The following is a 21,490-nucleotide window of genomic DNA, read 5'->3' as shown; positions in this document are numbered from 1 at the left end:
CATGCTCTGGGGATACAGAAATTATTCTTCTTCTCCAAGAATGATGCCTAAGGGTACTTTATCAAAGCAACTTTTCTTCAAAATTGACATCCAAATGATTTGTTTAACACAATTTGTTTTATGGTTTTTAACAGAGTTATGTTTCTCCCAAGCTAAAAAGGACGTCCTAAAATCTATAATCACTACTATGTTTATGATTAAAAAAGCCATGAAAGAGTCTTCATAAAGTAAGATATGCAAGGGGAGCAAAATACATGTCAATATTATGTAGTAATAATACATTTCCACATACTTCACTGTTACTTTTTTTTTTTAATCCTAGTGAGACAGAGATTCAGCTACTTACAAATACCATTAATAGTTACAAATACCATGAATAGTTATGTTTCTGAAAGTTGCTTTGATCACTCACATGGTATTTATGTATGTTTCTGATCCCTGAAAGAAGAAACATAGTTAAAATTCTGAAAACTTTTAAGTAGATGACTAGCATTAACAATTAAAAATGTAAGACAAAATACATACTACATAAATTAATAAGGGATTAAGGAACATATGCATGCACAGACAGATGACTGTTCTTGTGCATTAGGTGATGACCTTAAATTCAGCATTTAAACTCTACCTGATTCCTTCAGCTCCTTATTTTCTACATTTGCCTTGGGTGTTCTAGCCATTTAGAGGAAAAAGAAAAAGCATAAACTACAGCAGATTATTATAGTAGCACACCTGATACTGTGGATTTTAGCATAGGCAGATAGGAGGAACATACATGTCAGTTTACTAAACAAAAGGTAGTGAAAAAAACAGAACCAGAAACACAGAGAGGTGACTTGCAGGAAGTGTCACTGGTAGAGCCTGTGGCCTGTTCAAAACTTTAATACTATATGCTTCTCCATGTTGAAAGCTTTTGCTGGTTTTATCAGGGAGGGAGGAGTGAAATCTGATCTCTATAATTTAGGCAATTAATTTTAATCTAAAATGTAGGTATTTAAATGGCTATGGTTCCTGATCATTCACCAGGCCTGGTGGAATAGGCTTGATGCTCTCATAATTAAATATTCTTCTGAGAGAAACTACGGGTGTGGGAGGAAGACAAGAGGGAGTGGGAGTGGAGATGGTGCACACCAGCTCTTGCCTCAACATGGAGTTAAAACATCAGCAGAAAATTATCAGGAGCTGGGTGTTAGGGAACGTCTCCAATTTCCACATTATAGAGAAAGCAGTCTGTCAAATGAAGAACATAAATTCCTAATACAGTCAGAGGAAAAGCCATCGGTAACTTTGAAGAGCTCCAGAGGGACATCCCATCTGATTAAGTGCAGGCATTTAAGAGACTTAGACAATGAAAAGAAAAATGTACTCCTTCACTCATCTCTTTCACTTCCAAAAATTTACACAAGGAGATTTATTTGTTGCTATGATCAGTGTCCTTATGTCATTTTGACAAGCTTCTTGTAATTGAAATGCCACAACTCATAAACCCTCTAAAACAGGGGATACAAACTACTAAAACTGAACATGTACATGTACTATAATAATACCTGGAGCTAGTTTTATCTAGTCAAGTATAATGATATTTCTGATTTCAACAGCATATTCAAACTTACTCCCACCTCCCTTTAACTTTGGCCATTTCAAAACTTTAAAAGAAATAGTAATTTTTACTGTTTGCATTAAACTGTATCTTTAGTTACAGATACCTTTAGTTTACTTCCTCACTCCTAGTTATTTTTTTCCAGAAAAGGTTTCCAATGATGTACTTATCTGCTGCAAATTTGCCACATAAAATAATTATTTCTTTTATGCAACTGTTCTTTCTTAACCCAATACTCTTTTTCATGGCTGACATTCTGAAAGGAACTAACTACACCCCTGCCTTGATCCTTGGCTGCTAGACATGGGCTTCTAATGACGTTCACTGAATTCATCGAGGCTCTGCAAGGAGCAACTTGGCAGGGCTGACACCTAAACAGAAGCTGTTAAGAAACCCCTTTCTCCTTTCTGAAAACATAGAACAGCATGTGGGATGAGTGACACAGATCCTATAAAATTATCATATAAGAACTGAACAACTCATCAGCTCCCTCACAATGTATTTTTCTTCAATTTATTGATCAGGGACTAATTGCCCTTCATGATGGAAAAGAAGTCATTTATAAAATCAATTGTCTCAGGGTAGGAATTGAAAATGTATTGTCCTACTGTTTCTACAGAATTCACCTAATCACCCCATGATGAATATTTCAGAAAAGAATTGTTCCAAAGTGGTTTTCAGATTTAAGATTACCACACTGACATTCTGCAAAGCTAATGCCTCCTGGCTCACCCTGTTCAGCACCTCCTGCTCCCCCAGCCACTCTCCAGCTCGGAGTGTTTCCCACCATACTCCAGTCAGGGCCGGCGCGGGCCCCGCCGCGCTGTGCGAGGTGTCAGGAGAGGCCCGGCCTTCGCGGTACCGCCACGGCCACGGTGGGGACGGTGTTGTGCGGTGCCCTTGAGCACAAGGGTGTGGAGACGGCACAGCCTGGGCTGTGAATTTTTTGGTGCAATAAAGCTTCATGAAGTGAAGGATGAGAATTGAAGTGTGCTATTACCAAACAAATAATTAGTGGTTAAGTACTGGAGGGATCCGAGTGAAATCTGGTGGCCTCGAGATCATAATGTAATAAATTGCTTTTTAGATTTAAGTGGAGAAAACCTTTCTTTGTTCTTTGCTGTAAGATTTTTTGAAGGAAGAAGCCTTTGTGATGCCTTTTACTGCATGGTTCTACTGGTTTGTGTCCAAAACTTCAGGGGTGGTCTCTACTGCTGTAAGAGCTGATGTTTCAAAACCAGGTTTTTCTCTAACTCTGATGTGATGAGTGTGCCTGTTATAAATAAACACAAATTGAAGCACCTGTCACCTGTAATTTGGTGTGGTTATACCGAGGCCTTACAAGACTGTCTTACATTGAGACAATCACAACTTTTGTGGAACTACATTGGTATAATATTGGGAAACTTGGCCCAGGCTCATGTACCCATTATACACAAGTGAACTTTTCATAACTGTTTTTTGTTATCTTAGTTTAACAGATAAGTATAACTTGATGTGAAGCTAAGTAATGTGAAATAAGGATCTTTGAATTATTATAATTGCATTTATTTAAGGAAAATAGACATTTTTATATTACACAAGTTTTTGAAATATTACCACTGTGAGCTATATAACATGTTAGTTTTGTTGCTCTAAAAGTTACAGGAGTTTCAGGAATGGTTAATAGAGTAATAAGTTTTTTAAAACGCATTTAAGTATTTCAATAAATACTTAACTTGCAACAAATCCATAGATTATGTATAACGTGTTTGAATAAAACTGAAGCCTAGTGGTTAAATCTGGCTACTTAGGTGTCAAACTTCCAATGAAGACCTGGGAATTGTGCCCGATTACTTCTCTGGGTCTGGGATTAATGGCCTTTCTTTATTGTTAGCTTGATGAAAATGAGTTCAGGATATAATTTGGAAGGTTTACATTATTTAAATAATCTGCTGTTCTCTTGTTCTGTCATAATTCATGTTCCGTCCTTTTCCCCATCACCACCTGTTTTTGGCCACCAAAAATATGTTTTCTTCTGCCAAGCTTTCTTTTCTTTGTCCTTGAGTACTCTTTTAATCCCAGAAAGTGCTTTTGACTCTTTATTTTCTTCACTTTGTTCTGATTTGTTTTGAAGTGTATTGTTAATGTTAATATTTCTTCTCAATAGTAGATTGCAGGAACATTTGAGCAGGGAACAATGTCAAGTTTGACAGAACTCTCTGAATGCTTGTGAATCTTGGAAGGATTATCCTTTTTGTCCTCTTCAGTGGTGTTTGGGGTGGGTTTTTTTGGTCTTTGTCATAAATATAATGATAGCATCGCAGTCATGAGTTTCATATTTATCAAGTGTTTGTGAGTTATGTTTTTGTATGTAATGTAGGCACCAAAGAAGCACCACATGACTTTCTCAGAAAACTGTGAATAGCTAAAGTTTCATAATACATGGAGACAATCTCTGTTAGCAGTTTTCTTTGAAATTCTTTCACTATATATCAATTTTTTAAATTACAATAATTGAAAATTAGTTACATAAGGATGCTGGTATCTTATGAAAAAAAGCGTTAAGGTTATACTTACCTACACAGAGTTTTGTTTTGTTTGGGGTTTGTTTTATATTATTTTCTTTAAAAGTGTTCTGGCACTTAGTGTCTCAAGATAGGTTTGTTATTTACATTTAGAAGTTTGCGAGATAATAGTAATATCTTTATCTTTTACCATCTTAATCTTTAGAATCCTCTCCAGACTTCTTAAAGGAAACATTGACAATGATATTTTTAGAAAAAATGACTCGGCTTGTGTGTTAAATTGCCAGGGCAGTCCTGGCTTTGTCACGCAGGGATTGATTCGCAGCCCTCAGTGCCGTCAGCGCCCTTTGCCCACACACCAAGCACCAACTTTCATCAAGGTGCACTCTGACAGTTGACTGAGCATCGTGGGTGGTGGTGTGCTACAGAAGCAGACAAATCCTTCTTTAATTCAGCTGCTATATTAAAGATTATTGCTTTAGCATTAAGATGAAACAAAATCCTACTTCAACTATTGAAATAACAAGTAAAACACTGATGACCCATTAACAGTTACGTGTTGTCCACATCTAGACCCTGATGGGTGAGTGGAGGAGGTCACCCACGTTGGCCTCTGTTGCTCAGGGTGGGTAGGGCTGCCCCTGTTAAAATCGCAGCTGACTTTGGTCTGGGTCCAGAAACAAGAGTAAGACACTAGGGCTTCCTCTCTAGAGGCACCAGTGCTTTATGCTGCAGATAAGCTTATCAGTGGCTTTTCCTCTAGGGATTTTGAAGGTTTTTCCCCAAAGTTTGCTTTACCCTTCATAGGGTTCCTGTCTGGTATCTCTTGAGTTGTTACATGGGTCACAAAATCATTTTCAGTTATACCATCCTGTCCCTCTTATTTGCTGTTACTGTTTCTTGTTTTCACTGCTGGTCTCTGGGCACACTCATTTTCCTTTAGAGTTACCAATCTCCAGGCAAACACTGTAGTTTCTACCAGTTACACTCATTTTTCTTTGTTACAGCCAGTAGAGGTGAAGTTTACTATACACTGTGTCCAGCAAGATCATGGCACCAGTGGAGGACTCTTGTGGACTCCATGTTGTGTTTGTCTTCACTACATCCTTCTAAATCAGAATCATGTTCAATATATGAGAAAGATTTTCTCATTTCCACATAGACAAAAAACCCAGGATCTGGTGTGGAAGTAGGAAGTGCACGTAAAGATTTTCTTATTTTACCAGTATAGTATGAGGGCTGTATGTAACATGCAAGCACAGCATTAGAGATTTAAATCTTGCTAGCATTTAAATGCTACTAATGGAGCAGTCATTCACTCTTTGGAGCAGAATTTTTTTCCCCCTCCTTACTTACTGTATTAAGATGCAACAGGCCCTGGTTTGCATTTATGTCTTGGAAGACCTGGATCAGACTAGAGTATTTATTTGCTACATTTATTTACCAGAGACCTCAGATGTTATTACAGAAGAATTCAGAATAATGCATTATTTCTTAAGTAAGTGGGACTTTCATCAGGCTGTACACATCGTTAATAGAAGATGGAGGTTTCAGGAGGAGCAGCGGACCTGGCAGTGTTTTGTAGCGTGCATGTCTAAGTGAAAATATCATAACTGAAGAGCTGCACTTGTCATGCTTTTGTTGGTTATGATCTGAGAATTCATCCAGAACTGAATTTTTAATGTTTGGCTCAAATTCCAAGTAATCTAGGACACGGGCAGAATTTGGTTGCTTGACATGAAATTCCTGTTCGGTTTGCTGCTTAATAGCCACTGTTGTGATAAAATTTGCAGCTTATGGTTCTGAAAAATGGGAAAGCATCTTGTGTGAAATACCAGGTTATTATTGCCCAGTTCTTACAGACTTTCTTTAGGCATCAGCTGCTGACCACTGTCTGAGACTGGCTATTAGGCTAGCCAGGCACTGATAAAGTAGCAGGGGGTTGTTTTCTGAGCTGTTTTCTCGTTTTAAGATCTCCTGCTTGCTTATTACCTGAATGTAACAAAATTGTACAATTCATTCTAAGACCAAGGACTTGATGCTTATTGTGAGGCTAACCTTGATTGGGAGGCAGCACATAGGTGGGACTGTTTACTCTGAGTCACTTTGGTGGACATAGAGCCTACATGTATATTCTGAGGATGGAGGTTTCCACAAAATAAAATGGGGGCTGCTGCTTTCTTGTAGAAGAAGGAGGTGCTCCATTTACATTTTCCATAATTTAGGGGTTTGTCTTCTCCAGAACAGGAGGATTCAGGTTTCTCGACAGTTTGAAAGATATTAGCCTGTGTTTTCTACCTTCCAGAAGAATTTCTCATGATAAGTTTTGATGGGCATAGGTTCTTCTCTTGTAGCTTTGCCTGTGCAAAAATAATTCAGGGGTTGTTGAACAAATAAGAGAAATTACATGTGGTGGAAACGACTCAAATAGGTAGCCTGGGGATGAAGTCCTGTTTGTAGGACCAATACACTAGTCTTAGCAAAGTGCTTATATATTTTACGGAGCATAGCTGCTGGCTAGAACTCACAAAACTCTTCTGATCTGTTCCCCTCAGGGTAGGTGCTACAAATGGTAAAACAGATTTTCATGCTTGTTTCCTCTTTGGCAAGGAGAAGGGGAACTTTCTGCACAGCCACTTGTACCCAGTATTAAAGTGATACTATTCTTCTCCCTGCTGATTTTTAAGATGATGGCAGAGCTGCTGTAAAATGCACTAGGCCAAAGATGAAGCTGAACCCAGCTCTTCGACATCCTGGATAGCTCTAACCACAGCATTTTCTAAAGAGATAACCCTTTTTAAGAGAACAGGTTAAGCCCCATCCAATCTCAAAAGGTAGTCTACAGGTGAAACTAAACACAGTGGGGCAAAGGGTCTGTAAGTTCCCTATTCTGGTATGTAACTTTTTGTGGATTTAGTGGTATGAGACCCCTCAGCTTTTGTGAAAGCCAGTCCAAAGCACACTATTACTCAGTCAACAAGCACTCCAGTAAGATACACTTTTGTAAACAGGCACAGGTCAGTTACATTTTCCAAGATAGTCATGGTTAAAGTTACTGTATTTTGAAGTTAGTTATTTTTGGAGAAGTTAAATGTGTTTTAATACCTATGTGTGTAAACTATTTTGACATTCATGGTCGCTAATTGTGATGTGCAGATACAACCACTGTTGCAGATGGTGCCAAACTGAATTGCAAACAGATGGTGTCAGGAATTTGACTACTGCTTAGAGCAGGTGTTTGGGATACAAGAAGTGCAGTTCACTTCCTCCACCTCAGAAGATGGAGGAAATGGTAAAATAGATAAATGATGAGCTGGCATCCACTCTGAAGCAGCTGAAAATGGGATAACCCAAGAGGATAATTCATGTGCTGAAATAGGAGCAGATGTCAATTAAGACAGCTTGTCTGCCCATTCGGGTGCCAGTTCTGTAGCATGTGTCTGTAGTACAGGCTTGTCAGACAGCCTGTTTGTGAAATTCAGTGTTGCTTGACATCATAATTTGTTAGAAGGTGGAGAACTACTGTAGGCATTGTGAACTGGGAACATAAGAAAGGTTTTTTTTAATCACCGGAGCAAACCCAAATTGCAGTTTATTGTTAAAACCAACTCCAGGCCATCTTAAGTTGTCATATTTTAAATGAGAAGTCCAATTTGAAACGTTGCTTTTACTAGAAACAAAACAAACCTGCAACAGAGTTTTCATATTAGGCTATCTGGGACGATAGGCTACTTTAAAGCTTTGGAAAACAACTGTTTTCCAAAGCATTTTGCCCCACATCTTTTCCTCAACTAAATTCCTTTCTTTTCCCCTCCAGTCTCTCTTGCCTTGGGTGAAGCACCATGCTGATACAGCTTATGTCCTTCAGTCCCAGAAATTAGTTCAGGTTTCTTCATCTGGGCAGTATTTCCATAAACTAATATTTGGAAGACTCTGTTGTTACCAGGGCTCCTGTCCTGCTTAGCGTAGAGCAGTAGTCCTTAAGAACTGATGCAGGAACCCTTGAAAGAGAGATAGGACATTAGGATTTTATTTTCTTTTATACGATGGACGTTGTCACTATGCAAGATCAATGTGTTGATTTCAAATTAAAGGCCAAATTTACCCGTTCACTGTCTGAGAGATTAAAAGCTGTTATAAAAAGTAATTGAGTCTGTTTCTGAACTGGTATGAGTTTTCATTTAAAGTCAAGTAGTCAAATGCATGAAATGAGGTAAAGGTTGTGTTACATTATTTTCTCTTTGGGTTCCCTTTTCCCCCATGTTGTGCTCCTTTTAATCATAAAAACCCCCAAGTATATATCCATATTGTTCTGTGTCTTGAAGTTAGCATTTCCATGATAGTTTTCTATATTGAACTGTATTCATCCTCAAAGACATAGCTAGTGGTTTACTAAAATTTAGACACGTAGGTTATAGAAAAGCATGATTGAGCTTGGTGAAAGAAGATGAAGTCAGTTATGTGATGGCACTGTATGGGGAAGTGAAGAAAAGCCAGGAACAACCTTAAGTGTCATTAAAAATCAGTTTAATTTGCTCTAGAGCATCAAACACTTAGAAAGTTTCATCAGATTCATACAGATATGACTTGTGCCACTTCTGAAAACCTGTTTGAAGGAATCAGTAGCTTGGGGCAGCACACCCTCAGGCAGGAAAGCACAAAGGAGCAAGTGACTGGACAGGAAGGAAAAAAGAAGCTTGCTACACAGACCTATTTAAAAAGTGTAAATATCATAGGTGTGGGGGAAAAGGGTTTATCCTGGAAAAGGTATTTCCTTTAAAACCAGTTAAATTAACACTATATTCATGTTAGTATTTCTATAGCTTTTCTTTGGGAAAACAGCTGAGGTCCTGATAGCCCATCTTAGGTGAATACTTCCATGTTTTGGGGATCAGAAGGATCCAGATTTGTCAGAATTTTATGTGATATCCCTGAAGAGCTTTCATTTTCCCACAAACCAGGCTATGTGCATGGTTTTGTCTGCTGACTTGAGATACGGGAAGGACTTTCCTTGATCGTTTCAGATGGATAGCAATACAGTTCTTAGAAGTGAAAAGGTTGCTCACTGCAGAGTTTACTTTACCTGCTTTCCAGGACGAAGGCACCACAACTTAGTTGTCCATCTAAAAGCTCTGTAAATGTTTAAGCAACGTTATAGTGGGATATGAGGGAAAATTCCCTTTGAAATATTTTATCTTCAATATAGAAGGCACACATAAATCTATTTTGAGAATAAAAGAGTCCTTTCTATTCAAAACAGGTTGGTTGGTTTTTTTTTTTTGAGGGATTTTGTGTAAGGAATCAATCTGGCTTCCTCCCCCAGCCCCTGTAGGCAAAGCCACCAGTGGCTGAGAGACCTTCTTTTGCACAGAGCTTCTTTTGATAATGAAGGAGTCCCATCAGTGCAGCAAGAGCAAAATATGATATTTGATCTCTGAAATACTTCCACAAAATCATTCTTTGTGGATCTAGGCTGTACATCAGAGAGAATTTTATCTAAACAGATTTAATATTAGAGAGAAGGGTTAAATAGCATTGGTATTTTTTTTATGGAGGTTAATAATTTATCACTTGAAGTTGTACAATACATTAATTATCAGAACAATTGGACTTATTGAAGGTTTCTGAAGTGAAAGCCACAAGTAACCAGATAAATTTAGAGTTGTGTAATTTTCTCATAACCCTTCACTTGGAAGCCTTTCTGCTTCCAGTATAGGATGAGGTCTGGTAGCGAGGTTAACCCTGACCTCTGAGTGTTCTATATGGACTTGTTAATTTCTGCCACATTCTTTCAGTTTAAATTTAGATTTGCTGGCGGCTATTATGCCTATTGCAATAAGCTTCACAGGCAAAACATTGAAACAAATATGCCTTTTATAGCAGATGTTTTTGCTGAATAAGATTAGTGAAGAACACTTGAAAGCTGAAAAACAGGGTGCAGAAGCCTTTGGTCCAAAAGGCACAAATAGTTGAATGTCTGGAATGTATTTACTTCTCAGTCTAACAAAAGAACAAGTAATTGTTTAGGTGATGGACCATAATCTTGCGCCCTGTTTTACCTCTGTCATTTCTTATTGTAGTAATGAAATTTAATCTATGTAAGTGAACACAGAATCTGGATATGTATGTGTACCTATACGAAAAACATTAAACTTGCTGTTCTAAAATAAACTCTGGTTGCTCTAAGATGTAGCAACCTACAACTAAATTTTATGTTTGGCTGATTGCTAGATCTTAAATACTAAGTAGTTGGGTTAGTTCTTCATATACAATAACTATCTGAAGCATAATAGCTGTATTTGTAACTGCTTTAAGTTTAAGGAAGTGTATACCACTTAATTTTATATTTAGGACAGAGGATGATGCTTCTGTTTTACTATATTTTTTTTTCCTAACCTGAGTATATGGGACTTGAGAAATCCATGTGGCAAAGGAGTTTACTTTCAAGAGCGACATGTGATTCTCTGCCTAATGTATGACATGATCTTCATAGACAAGATTACTCCACCTTGAAAGATTTGTTTGACAAGGATAGGGCATGAGGAAATGACCTCAAGTTCCACCAGGGGAGGTTTACACTGGATGTTAGGAAAAATTTCTTCACCAAAAGGGCTGTCAGGCACTGGAACAGGCTTCTCAGGGAAGTGCTTGAGTCATCATCCCTGGAGGTTTTTAAAAGACTTGTAGATGTGGTGCTTAGGGGTGTGGTTTAGTGGTGGATTTAGTAGTGTTAGGTTAACAGTTGGCCTATAATCTTAAGGGTCTTTTCCAACCTAAATGATTCTATGATTCTATATTCCAAGGTAACATACAAAAACTGTTCCTGTAATGCACTTCTGTCTCTACACTTCTCAGGTTCTTCAAAAGATAACAGCATTCCTACGCATTGCTGAATGACTGTTGCTCCAAAAAGAAAGGAGACCTTGAGAGTATATAGAAAGGAGTATTCTCCCTGTACACCTTTTTAGGGGACAAACAATGAATAAAGCAGATCACGATTCTTAGACAGAGTGAGACTTTTTTCCTCCTGAAGGGCAAGAGACAAAAGCTTCCAAACATACTCTGACCCTACTGACTCTGCAGTTGCTATGGGCAAGATACACTACAACTCTTCTGAGTACTTTGATAGTGTCCAGCCCAGTTACTAGGGCTGAACACTGGGGAACTGTGTTCCTTGTGAATGGATTAGGCAGAATTTATTCACTGGTTAGAAGTCCTACTGTGCAGACTGTGTATTTTTGAATGTAAGTAGCATCATGTTTTGCTGTTCAGCAGGAATTTCAGGCAACCTTTGAAATAGGTAGCCAATCAGCGTTTGTTCCAAATGGTGCTTTTGTGCCAAATTTCCAATTAGTGAATGGCATTTGTTAAGTAGGCCCATTTGGCTTTATCTTGAAGGATAATGAAAACCCATCTTTTTCCTCATCCCCTTAATAGACACAATATAGAGTCTTACTGAACCGAAAAAGACAGAACTGAATGGAGAAAGCTAGGAGAGTCATAGTTTGGGGAAACTCCTTAGGACTTGTGTTTGTAAGAAATTACTGTGGTTTGAGTTCTGTTACAATCAAAGAAGAAATGTATAAAAATAAAGGGGTTTCACTTTTACAGATGTGTTACATAGTGTTAGTGAATGCTAGAAGTATTGATCCAGTAGGTAAATATTTGTCAAGATAAAGGCATAGTGTGCTTCCCTACACATTGAACTGTATTTTTCATTGTAACACAATATCTTATGTATTGTTACGTGCATTTGGAGCATCTTAGAAATATTTTAAAACCTTTTTAAAAGTCTTCATAAATTTTCATCTTTGTATTTTCTATGGAAAATGCTAAATTAGAGACACCTCTCCAGCCACCTGAAATACTTCTTTCTGTCATGGAACAGATGGACTGTTTGCACTTGTGTAAATCACTCATTTTTTTTTAACTCAAAAATCTAAACTTCTAATGTACATTGTTTCTCACCTGGCATGTACAATTTTTACATAGCTCATGGAAATCAAGCACATTTTACTCACTTCCCTCTGTAATTATTGCCTCAGAATTGTTTACCACTGAAAGGTATAAAAACACATTCTTAAAGCTCCTTTTTCTTAAATTACAGTTTAACTGGGTTGAGAAATAGAACCTTCATATTAGATTTTGACAGATTTTCTACAGTTATTGTTGCTGGAGTTTGTGTTGGTTTGCATGTGTTGTCCTTGTTGAGTTTTTTTAAGCATTCTTTAGTATTGGAAAGATCAGTATGTGAGGAAGTGTAATTGCAGGAAAATGTACAATCTTTACTTTGTTTACAAATTACTGTCTTAGACATATATCACCATGCACACTTCCTGTGTAAGATCATCTCACTCAGAATGAGGAGTGTCTTCTGATACTCACTTTCTGTGGGACATCCTATATTTTGTTTAAAATGTTTAGGAAGACAATGGGAAGCACTCAGAGTATCTGTTTAAATAATTATAATAGCTACAGTGTTGAAATATAGCTTAGCAGTTTTAACAGCGTTTCAGGAAGAATGTTCAGAGGTTGTAAAACTTTGGGAAATTCCAAGTAAAGATTTGGAAAATGAAAGACTGGATATTTATCTTTCTGTGCTTCAAAAAAATCCCTACAAAGATAATACTAGCCCCTCTGAAGGGGCTGTCTGTTGGTAGTACAGGACCAGGTGTCTGATGATCTGGGGCCTTATTCTTAGTTACTGTGGTGAAGATGAACAATTCCATTAGTAATATTATATGTCAGTGTAATACTGGAGTGAGTCTCCTGGATTCTATTTGTAAAGCTTTTTTTGATGATAGTGTGCAAGTTACAATTATCTCTCTGTCCCACTTGCAAAACCCTCATAAGGAAATATCACCATAAAGATTTATCAAGTAAGAATAATGACAATATTCATCTAGCTCCCCTAGGTAATGTGGAGTGTTGGTATGATGCTCTTAGGATTTCAGCAGGATGGCAATGCATTATTACTGTTTGTATGCTCAGTCTGTTAGAATTGTTTGCTATGAAATTATCCTCTGTGCAAAGATATGTATCATTTGTGAAAGTAAGAAAGATGGAAGAACTGAAGTAGCTTCTGGATAGGGACTAATCTGGGAAGCGGTAGCTAACCATGATGACAGAGAGGTCAGTGTGACTGTATTTTTCTTGTGGATCATTAGGGGTGATTTGAATAAGGAAAAGAAGGCATAATGCAGCAGCATGCACAGGGACTGCCATGGAAGGATGCTTAAAGGGAGTCACTGGAGAGGACTTTGACGAAACTAAGGAACAAGAAAAGTATTTTTGGCAGTTACAATGGATTAATGTTTTCATTATTCAGTGAAGCAGTTTAGATAAAAGGGATAATGATTCCATGAAAACAGAAGGTGTTTGAGACCAATAAAGTATTCCCAGTAGGTGGGCAGAAGAAAGCTGCAAGACTTGACAGAGTCTGGAATTATAGTAAGAAACGAGATACAGTGCACACGATGACCTTCAAAGTTCTCATTCTTATTGACAACAAGCAATCGGTGGAGAGATGCTAAAATAGAAGTGGCTTAAGGAGGAGACTTTAAAGTTACTTTGGTTTTAGTCTTGGTTGTGCTTAGCTTGAGCTGGCAGTGGTTCACCCAAGATGAAGTGTTAGAAAGCCATTTAGATATACAGGAGTGGAGTGTCAGAGTATGAAAAACAGCTATGAATATGTGTCATCAGGATCAGAGTGAAAACTGAAGCTTTCTAAATGGAGAAAAGTTACTCAAGGACAGGGAAGGAAGCAATCATCTTTTTCCTTGAGGGCTAGAAGAAAAATGAGTCTTCAGGTTATAAAAAGCTTGAATGTTTTAAGACTTCACGTATGTTTGGTTTCTTTTAGACCCAACCAGAAAAGGGATCTGAATGGTCAGACTCTATGTCATGTCTTATGAAGAAACTGGAACAGTTGAACTTAGATATTGAAGAAGCTCTGAGTGCTGGCTCTTCTCCCTCCAGTACTCCTTCTACCAAAAGGCACAAGCAACTGGTAAGAATGTGTGTGTCGTATGATATGTTTTCTAACGTTTAGCTATCAGATGCTCATCAAAACGTGGTTTTCAGATCTGGTTGTGTTTCCAAACAGGCTAAGAAGCTTAGGATCAAGGATGAAGTAAATTACAGTTTTCACCCAATAATAAGGAAAATTCTAATTTCATTAGACAAGTAACAGCCAAATAACCAGAAATGTCAGGGAATGAAACTTGTAGGTTTTCTGTCAATATAGCTTAAAGTCATTAATCACCTTTTTTTTAGAGGGGAATTTCACTCCTGATGGTTGCATTTGATATTTTTTCAGGATAGAGTATTGTTGAAATGTTGAAATATTGAAAGTTACGGTGCTGGCCTATTTACACTTGTTATATTTAGTTAAAGAACTAACAGCAAGAGAGACACAATGTATCTTCATTAAGAGTTAAATTAATATTTTTGTTTATTTTATCTGAATATTTGATTTAGCATTTCTCTAGTTAAGACTATTTTGTGATAGCATGTGTCATCAGTTGATGGCACACAGTTTCCTAAGCTTCTATTTTGGGGGCAAATGGGATTAAGGAGCAATGATATTTAAGTAATTTTTGAATAAGCAAGATTTTTTATAGACACAAGTACCTGGAGAGTGAACAGCATGAGAAGTAGAAGTGTTTGTTCTCTGCTTTAGGCTACGATTAAAGTTCTTAAGATAGAATTGTTTGTGTTTGCAGCTCTGAATGTTAGTTCTGGCTTGAAATTCCTGGAAGGTGAGCTTGTTTGAATGCTTTTGCCGTCGTCGCTGTTTCAATGATGCTTCATTTTGTAAAAGTAAATTCTTTAAGTGTATGTCTATGTGGATCACCATGTAAATGTTTATGTCTCTCAAGGTAGGATGTTCAGAATCTTGCATCTCAGTATTGTGTTTTGCAGTGTGCATTTTCATATTCTGCAGAGAGTGTTAGTATCAGAGTGGTCATGACTGTCTCTATTGTACATGTCAGCAAGTCAGAATCAGCTCTGTTTAATTGAACTAATTTCAGCATTAACTTGTATATTAATGGACAGTGTTCTGTCCTGTAGGAGACTGCTCAATGTCTTCTGTCAAAATAGGGTAGTACTGTAGTCTGCTTTTCTGCCTGAAAGTGAAATCCAAGCCATCAGAATTTAAGCACTTCCCATTGTGAGGCAGTCTGGTTTTGGTAACCAGTGATCCAAACACCCGTGATTTTATGGCTGTGCCTATTCTGCTAAGGCAAAAGCCATGGTTTTGTTAGGCATATTCTTTTTCCATGATGACTTGAACATCATAGGACACTGGACTTCAAATCCATTGCTGGAGCATTCAATGAAGGGCATGTAATGTATGGACAGCAGAAAATCAAATCCAGATAGACAGTGTTTTCACATGTCTTTTGATACGTAGGAACAACATATTCAAAAGTGGTTGCGTAGAGAATACCAGCACCAGCATCCCAGATGCTTTCACTTCTCTAACTGAAACCTACTGACAAGACATCTTCTGAGTACAGAGGCCAGGACTTCGGACACAGCCTTCTGCCTGGGCCATATCCCCCCTCCAAAAGCCTATGCTAGTGATACAGAGCTGGTCTTGCTTACTCTGCTGATAACACCTACCTCCAAGCCAGTCTTACTGGTCTTGGCACACTTGTTTCCCTTACCAATACCTGCATCTCTTTGGATAAGACCAGAAAGTTTTCAAGAATGTTTCTAATATCGATGCCAAAATTACCATTTTCCTCAATATGAATTTTGAGCAGTTAAACACCTCTTCGTCAAGTCATGTCGTCTTCTCACTCTGAAGCAGGAGAGCTTGCTTCTTAATTGTCTGTGGACAGGCAAACGTGAATCAACCGCATTTTTATTGTGGCCTTATTTGGCAAACTGGAAATGTCCTCAAAACCTCCAAGAGCCAATTTCACTATAGGAGCTGGAGAGGTCATATAACACAAAGGTCTTCCTGATGAGACCAGCAAGATCAGAGCAAGAAAAGAGTCAGTGATAATCTGTTGTGGAACAGATGATGAGACACCCTTTGCTGTCTCCTGCAAAGGCATTTGTAGGACAAAGGAACCATCTGCCCTAGTTTAAACATTTAAGAATAATTTGCCTCAAAATGGGTTGACCTTCATCTTCCTGTATATTCAAAGAGACATACATCCTCCTAAATCTCTCTATGAATTTACTATGAAGAAACAGATTTTGCAGATCTGAAAATGGCAGTTGCAGTGGAAAAAATGAACTAACTCCTGTTTTCATACAAGTTGTATGAGTGTCTTCTATCAATTTATCCCATTTATTCTTTATTTCTTATTATAGCTTGTAATTTGTTCCACACATATCAAATGTTTTATTTGTGTCACTCACAATGAAACTTGAATGGGAAGAAGACTTCAGACCTGTGTTTGCTAGTAACTGTGTAAATTTGACTTCTGTAAAATAATGAACTGCTTATGGGTTCTTCATATTTTTTATCCTATTTTGATTATATAAACTAGGAACTGACACAAGAAATTATGATTGAAAATGCTTTTGGGTGAAGCACTCACAGTTGCAAGGCCAACTTGTAGACCTGAGGTCTCTGAAGTAGGTGACTAAGAGTGGCAACATGTTTTTTGGAGATGCTGCTCTGAAAATTGGTCTCTTGAGGGTTGTGGGCAATTTTTAACAGATGACACAGTATTTGTTTCTTAAGGCAAATACTGCGTCTCAGAAATATATTTTGTAATTTAATCACTAGGTTGAGTCAGTTGGTTTCCTACTGAAGGATTTTTCATCTATTTGTGGAAGTAACTCTTTGATACTTTATTATTATTTAAATTTTCCTGTTGTGAAGGTAACTGTTATGAATACTACTCGATTGAATAAAAAATTTGTAGGAAGAAGTCTAAATATTTGCTCATGAAAATAGACTGGGTGAATAAACGTTATGGGACTTATTGGGTGAGAGTAGGGGTCTTGCAGTATTTTGGTAAACAAATTTAAGGTGTTTTCTAAAATGTGAAATGACTTTTAAACAAATGGTAAAAGGCAGTATGTCTTTACATCCCTGTAAACTGCAAGTTACTGCTGATCAGGTTTTTTTATTGGGAAATAGTATGGGGCAGTAGCATTAGCTGCATTGAGTGGGTATCTGATCCAGAAAAGATACTAAAAGTGATTATCTGTCATCAGATTATTTTCTGAAACATTGTCTTACTGATGCTATAAATACGAGTTAAGTACAAAAAACTGGGCTATGTGAACAGCAAAACTGCTAGCTTTGGAAAACTGCAATTAATAGTACTGCTTCTCTGAAACCTGTACCTTTCCTATGGAAAAAAAAAAATCTCAGCAATCTGGAAGGCAGTACTTTGTAAATGAGACAGGAGAGATAAAACCCTCCTGCTGTAAACAGCATGTTTGTCTGTTGTTTAATGTATCTGCTTCATTGCCATTTGATGTCTAGTATTCAGTTTCAGTACAGAAAAAACACCAGATCTGAAGAATGAGAATCACGTTTTTCAGTTTTAGTCCTTTATCATTCATGGATAGTGACAGAGAAATCTTGTTTGGTTATAATTACCCCATCTTAGAGATAAGACTTTCATTGTACAAAACTTTGTCTTTAGCTTACATATTCTCTTAATTCTTGGAGGACTAGTGTATTATCTTCAAACTTTCTTTTTTTTTGGCCACATACTGATACTTTTGCCAGCTTTGCAAAGCCTCCTCATTTTACATCCCTAAAAATAAACTAACTGGGAACTAGGCAATTCCTGTTAAAGACCAGCAGCAAATTTGTCCTCTTGTGAAGAGGAGCAGCCAGAAAATGGGCTGATTTTGATTGATTGTACCCAACAGCTTGGGACTGCTCTGTGGTGCACCTATGATCCTGGTTCCCTGACTGTTGCCAGCATGGATCCTGTTGGACTGCAGCACGGCTTGCTCCTTGCTCCTGCACATCGTCATTCTATTGAGGCAAACCAGGATATATGAGAGAACGTTGTGCATTTGATCTCTTCCAGGCATTGCATTCATTGTGTCCGGGTACATGTGGGCCTGGAGTTAGGACATCTTCTAAAAGATGTTGTGGGAGTGGAGCAATCAGGTGAGATCTCCCCAGGTTTGAGGGAGAAGGAATAGTGGATTTGGAAAGTTCAGTCTGTAATATGAAAGTGGGACTCTGTTTAAGTTAGAAAACTGAACATGGAATAAAGTGATAGTTATAAACAATTTGAATAAAGCCATTTCTTTCTAATGTAGAGGTGATTCAATTCTTTGATATTTAGAAAGGTGTACTACTATTTATTAGTTCTCTAGTTGTGTATACTAGCTGTTAAGGAAACCACTTCCCATAATATATGGATGTCTAACTTAGCAAAATGTAAATGTGATGCAGCAGGTGGTTCTGAGAAAAAAAGATTGAGGCCAAATGTTTACCTTCCATCAGAGAAAAAAAGCTTGTAAAAGATAAAATTCCAATTTTTTTATCTTGCAGTTCACATTAAAAATATTTATGACTTGCCTTTATTTACAGGCTTTTTAAAATTCTCTTACAGTTCCCTGTTCAATTGGAGACAGGCTTTTATGGAGATCATCAAGGAAAGGGATCTTGGAAAAATAGAAGAGTGAACTACCAGGATCCAGACTGTTTGCCTTACACAGTGTCAACTGGAGCACGACCTAAAACTGATGTAAGTAGCTACAGCACATTTATAACATTCTCTGACTCTCAGGTCCTTCCATTTCTTCGAAGTAATTTGTTCTGCAAATGTTGAACTACAAGGAGATTGGTTTGCAAAATAGGTAGAGATAAATGTTTGTCAGTCTTGAGTTAATGAGACTCCAGGGCTGTGGGATTCATCTGATCTGATTTTAGACAACACTAATGAAGACTTCTACATCTGAACTAGTCACTTGGATTGCCTTCGTAGAAACAGGCACTTCTAAAGAGTAATTCATCTCACCTGGAGGTTACACATGATGGATTCCAGGCATCAGAGCCACTACTGCATCTTTTTCTTCTTTGCTTGTTTTGGAACTAGTCTCTTTGGATTTTTAATTTGGCTGTTGCTTATGCCCAGTTCAGGGTGGATTCCACCCTAAATTCTCTTTAAGCAGAAGTATTCAGCTCTGGAGATTTAATTAAGCCCTATTTCTAACCAATAATAGCAGTATTTATTTTGGGTTTTTTTTTTCACAAGGTGATGCTGTAGTCTGCAATCGAAGTCTGTTAAAATCTGTCAGAGGATTTTCTCAAAAGGCTTTGATTCACTTTCTCAATAGCTAAATGTAAGCTATTTTAGGATCAATGCCTTTGTTCCAGAATGTAGATTAGTTTTGCCTCTCAGTTTAAAATTACTTGGGTGCCAGCAGTGTCCATGATCATCACACAACATAAAAATGTCTGCACTGGACTGAATCAAAGGTACTTAAGAGTCCAGTATCCTTTCTTTGGCAGTGGCCAGTGTTGGACGTTCAGGAAAGAAGTGTAAGAACAGGGTAAGCAGGTAGTAGGCCATCTCAGCTTCCTTGGAGTTATTTGTCATGCAGACACATTGAAGCCAGACACTATATTGCAGTTCTGTAATTAATAGCCCCCAAGGGTCTTTTCGCCACTAGTTGTGTCTTTTGTGTTCATTTATATTCATTTGATCTTTTGATACTCAGAGTGTCTTGTAGCAGTTACTTCCAATGTTTAATTGTGGAGTATGGGAAAAACCACCTATTTCTTGTTGTAAATTTGCTACTGGATTATTACTTTGGCTGTAATTCTTGTACTGTGAAAAACTGAATCTTAGGAATTTTGTAGGAACTAGTGAATACCTGAGACTGGGGTTTCTTTTTCAGTGTGCTTGGCTGTATTTATTGGTATTGAATTTTATCTGCCTGTTTCAGCATCATGAGGTCCTTTTGCAGCAGTTGGCAGTCATTTTTTGTTTTTATTAACCTCTGTAATTTAATATAATCAGAAAACTCTGTCTGTTTTTATTCCTTCATTTTCCAGATCATTTATGAGTATATTGAACGTGTATCTGTGAGACTGTCAGGTCATATCCATCCACTGTAAAAGAAAACAAACAATTACTCCTAACCTTTCTTTTCACTTATATTTAGCAATGAAAAGACATTGTAGTTTCTTGATGTCTTTTTTTTTATTATTCCTCCTTGACAGTATAGTTTGAGTCTGATAGATAACTTCATCAGAAGCTTTTTGAAATGGAAGTGCATTGTAGCAGCCAAATCACCCATATCTGCATGATCATTCAAAGAACTTGGCCTCCAAAAGCCATACTTACACTTCCCGGTTAGCCTGTGTTATTATCCATGCGTTTATTCTGTTTTAAGAATACTTTCTGGTAATTTTCTGCCGTGCATCTCAGTCCTACTAGCATCTCTTCCACAAATAGCTTCAGAGGCATTTGCAGATATTGGCACATATTGTCCACCCTCCGTTCCTCTGATCCCAAAGCCGATAGGTTTTATCAATAATTACATTAAGTAAATAGCTCCGCAGTTGTCTTTCTCCTGATGAGGTGCTTATTTCAAGTTATACATGCAATTTTATATTAATTATATTAAAGGTATCTTTAAAACTGTCATACAGTTAATCTACCAAATAGTTATATGCATGCCACCATACAAATTCCGTATTTCGTTAAATGAGCCTACTCCTGTTCACTGGAATGGAATTTTGAAGGTGAGCTCCGTTTGCTTACTAATTAAAAAAAATTATTATCTTCCCATTAACTATTTTCTGTCCTTAGAAAATAAGCGTGCCATTTTCCATTTCTGCAAAAGCACAAACATTTGTTCTGATTTGTCACTTGTTCTAGTTGGAAAAGATAGTAGAGTTCAGTAAAAAGATATTTGCCAAATTTATTTGTTTTATACACTGGCAAAATGTTGCTTAACCACCTTCCCACTAATTCTGTGTAAATATTTTTGAAGTGATGTTGCAGTAATACTGCTGTTTGGCTAGAAGTGTGCAGGAGAAGGCAGAGAAAGTAACTTGGGGGGGTTTTCTCTTTTATGAAGTCTACATTTCTCTTTTGTTGAAATACAGGAAATACTACTACAATAAATAGCAGTTCCATGAATCTTCATCAGTACAGCCCATGTATTGTATCAAACATTTTTGTAATCTTGTAGTAACAGCAGTGTAATGCAGAAAGTGTTACTGTTGTTTAGGGCACCATCTAATTGAGAAACCTACTGGAGGCACAGAATTCCTTTAGAAATTAATGGGCTTTGTTTTTTAATTTGGCCAGTGCTTTAAATTAGGCATAAATGCTGAAACTGGGTGTTTGTAAATTTCATTCAGAAGAGTAGATCATTTTACTTCCTTAAAAGTGCTGCTTTTGGTGTATGTGCTATATTTCAGGCAAATACA

At 37.4% G+C, this 21,490-nt stretch overlaps 1 protein-coding gene across 2 annotated transcripts in view; it reads left to right on the top strand.

The window, feature by feature from the left end:
- Window positions 1-21,490, top strand: part of STARD13 (StAR related lipid transfer domain containing 13) — a 312,386-nt gene that overhangs the window by 74,492 nt on the left and 216,404 nt on the right. For both annotated transcript variants that reach the window (XM_026843968.1, XM_026843959.1), the window contains 2 exons: window positions 13,967-14,113; window positions 18,657-18,791. In XM_026843968.1, coding sequence (XP_026699769.1) covers window positions 13,967-14,113; window positions 18,657-18,791 — 282 coding nt within the window. The remainder of the gene's footprint in view (window positions 1-13,966; window positions 14,114-18,656; window positions 18,792-21,490) is intronic.

Source organism: Athene cunicularia, assembly GCF_003259725.1.
Source record: "Athene cunicularia isolate RWA chromosome 1 unlocalized genomic scaffold, athCun1 chr1_part1, whole genome shotgun sequence".
NCBI classification, from domain to species: Eukaryota; Metazoa; Chordata; class Aves; order Strigiformes; family Strigidae; genus Athene; species Athene cunicularia.
This window is presented reverse-complemented; position numbering and strand designations above follow the sequence as displayed.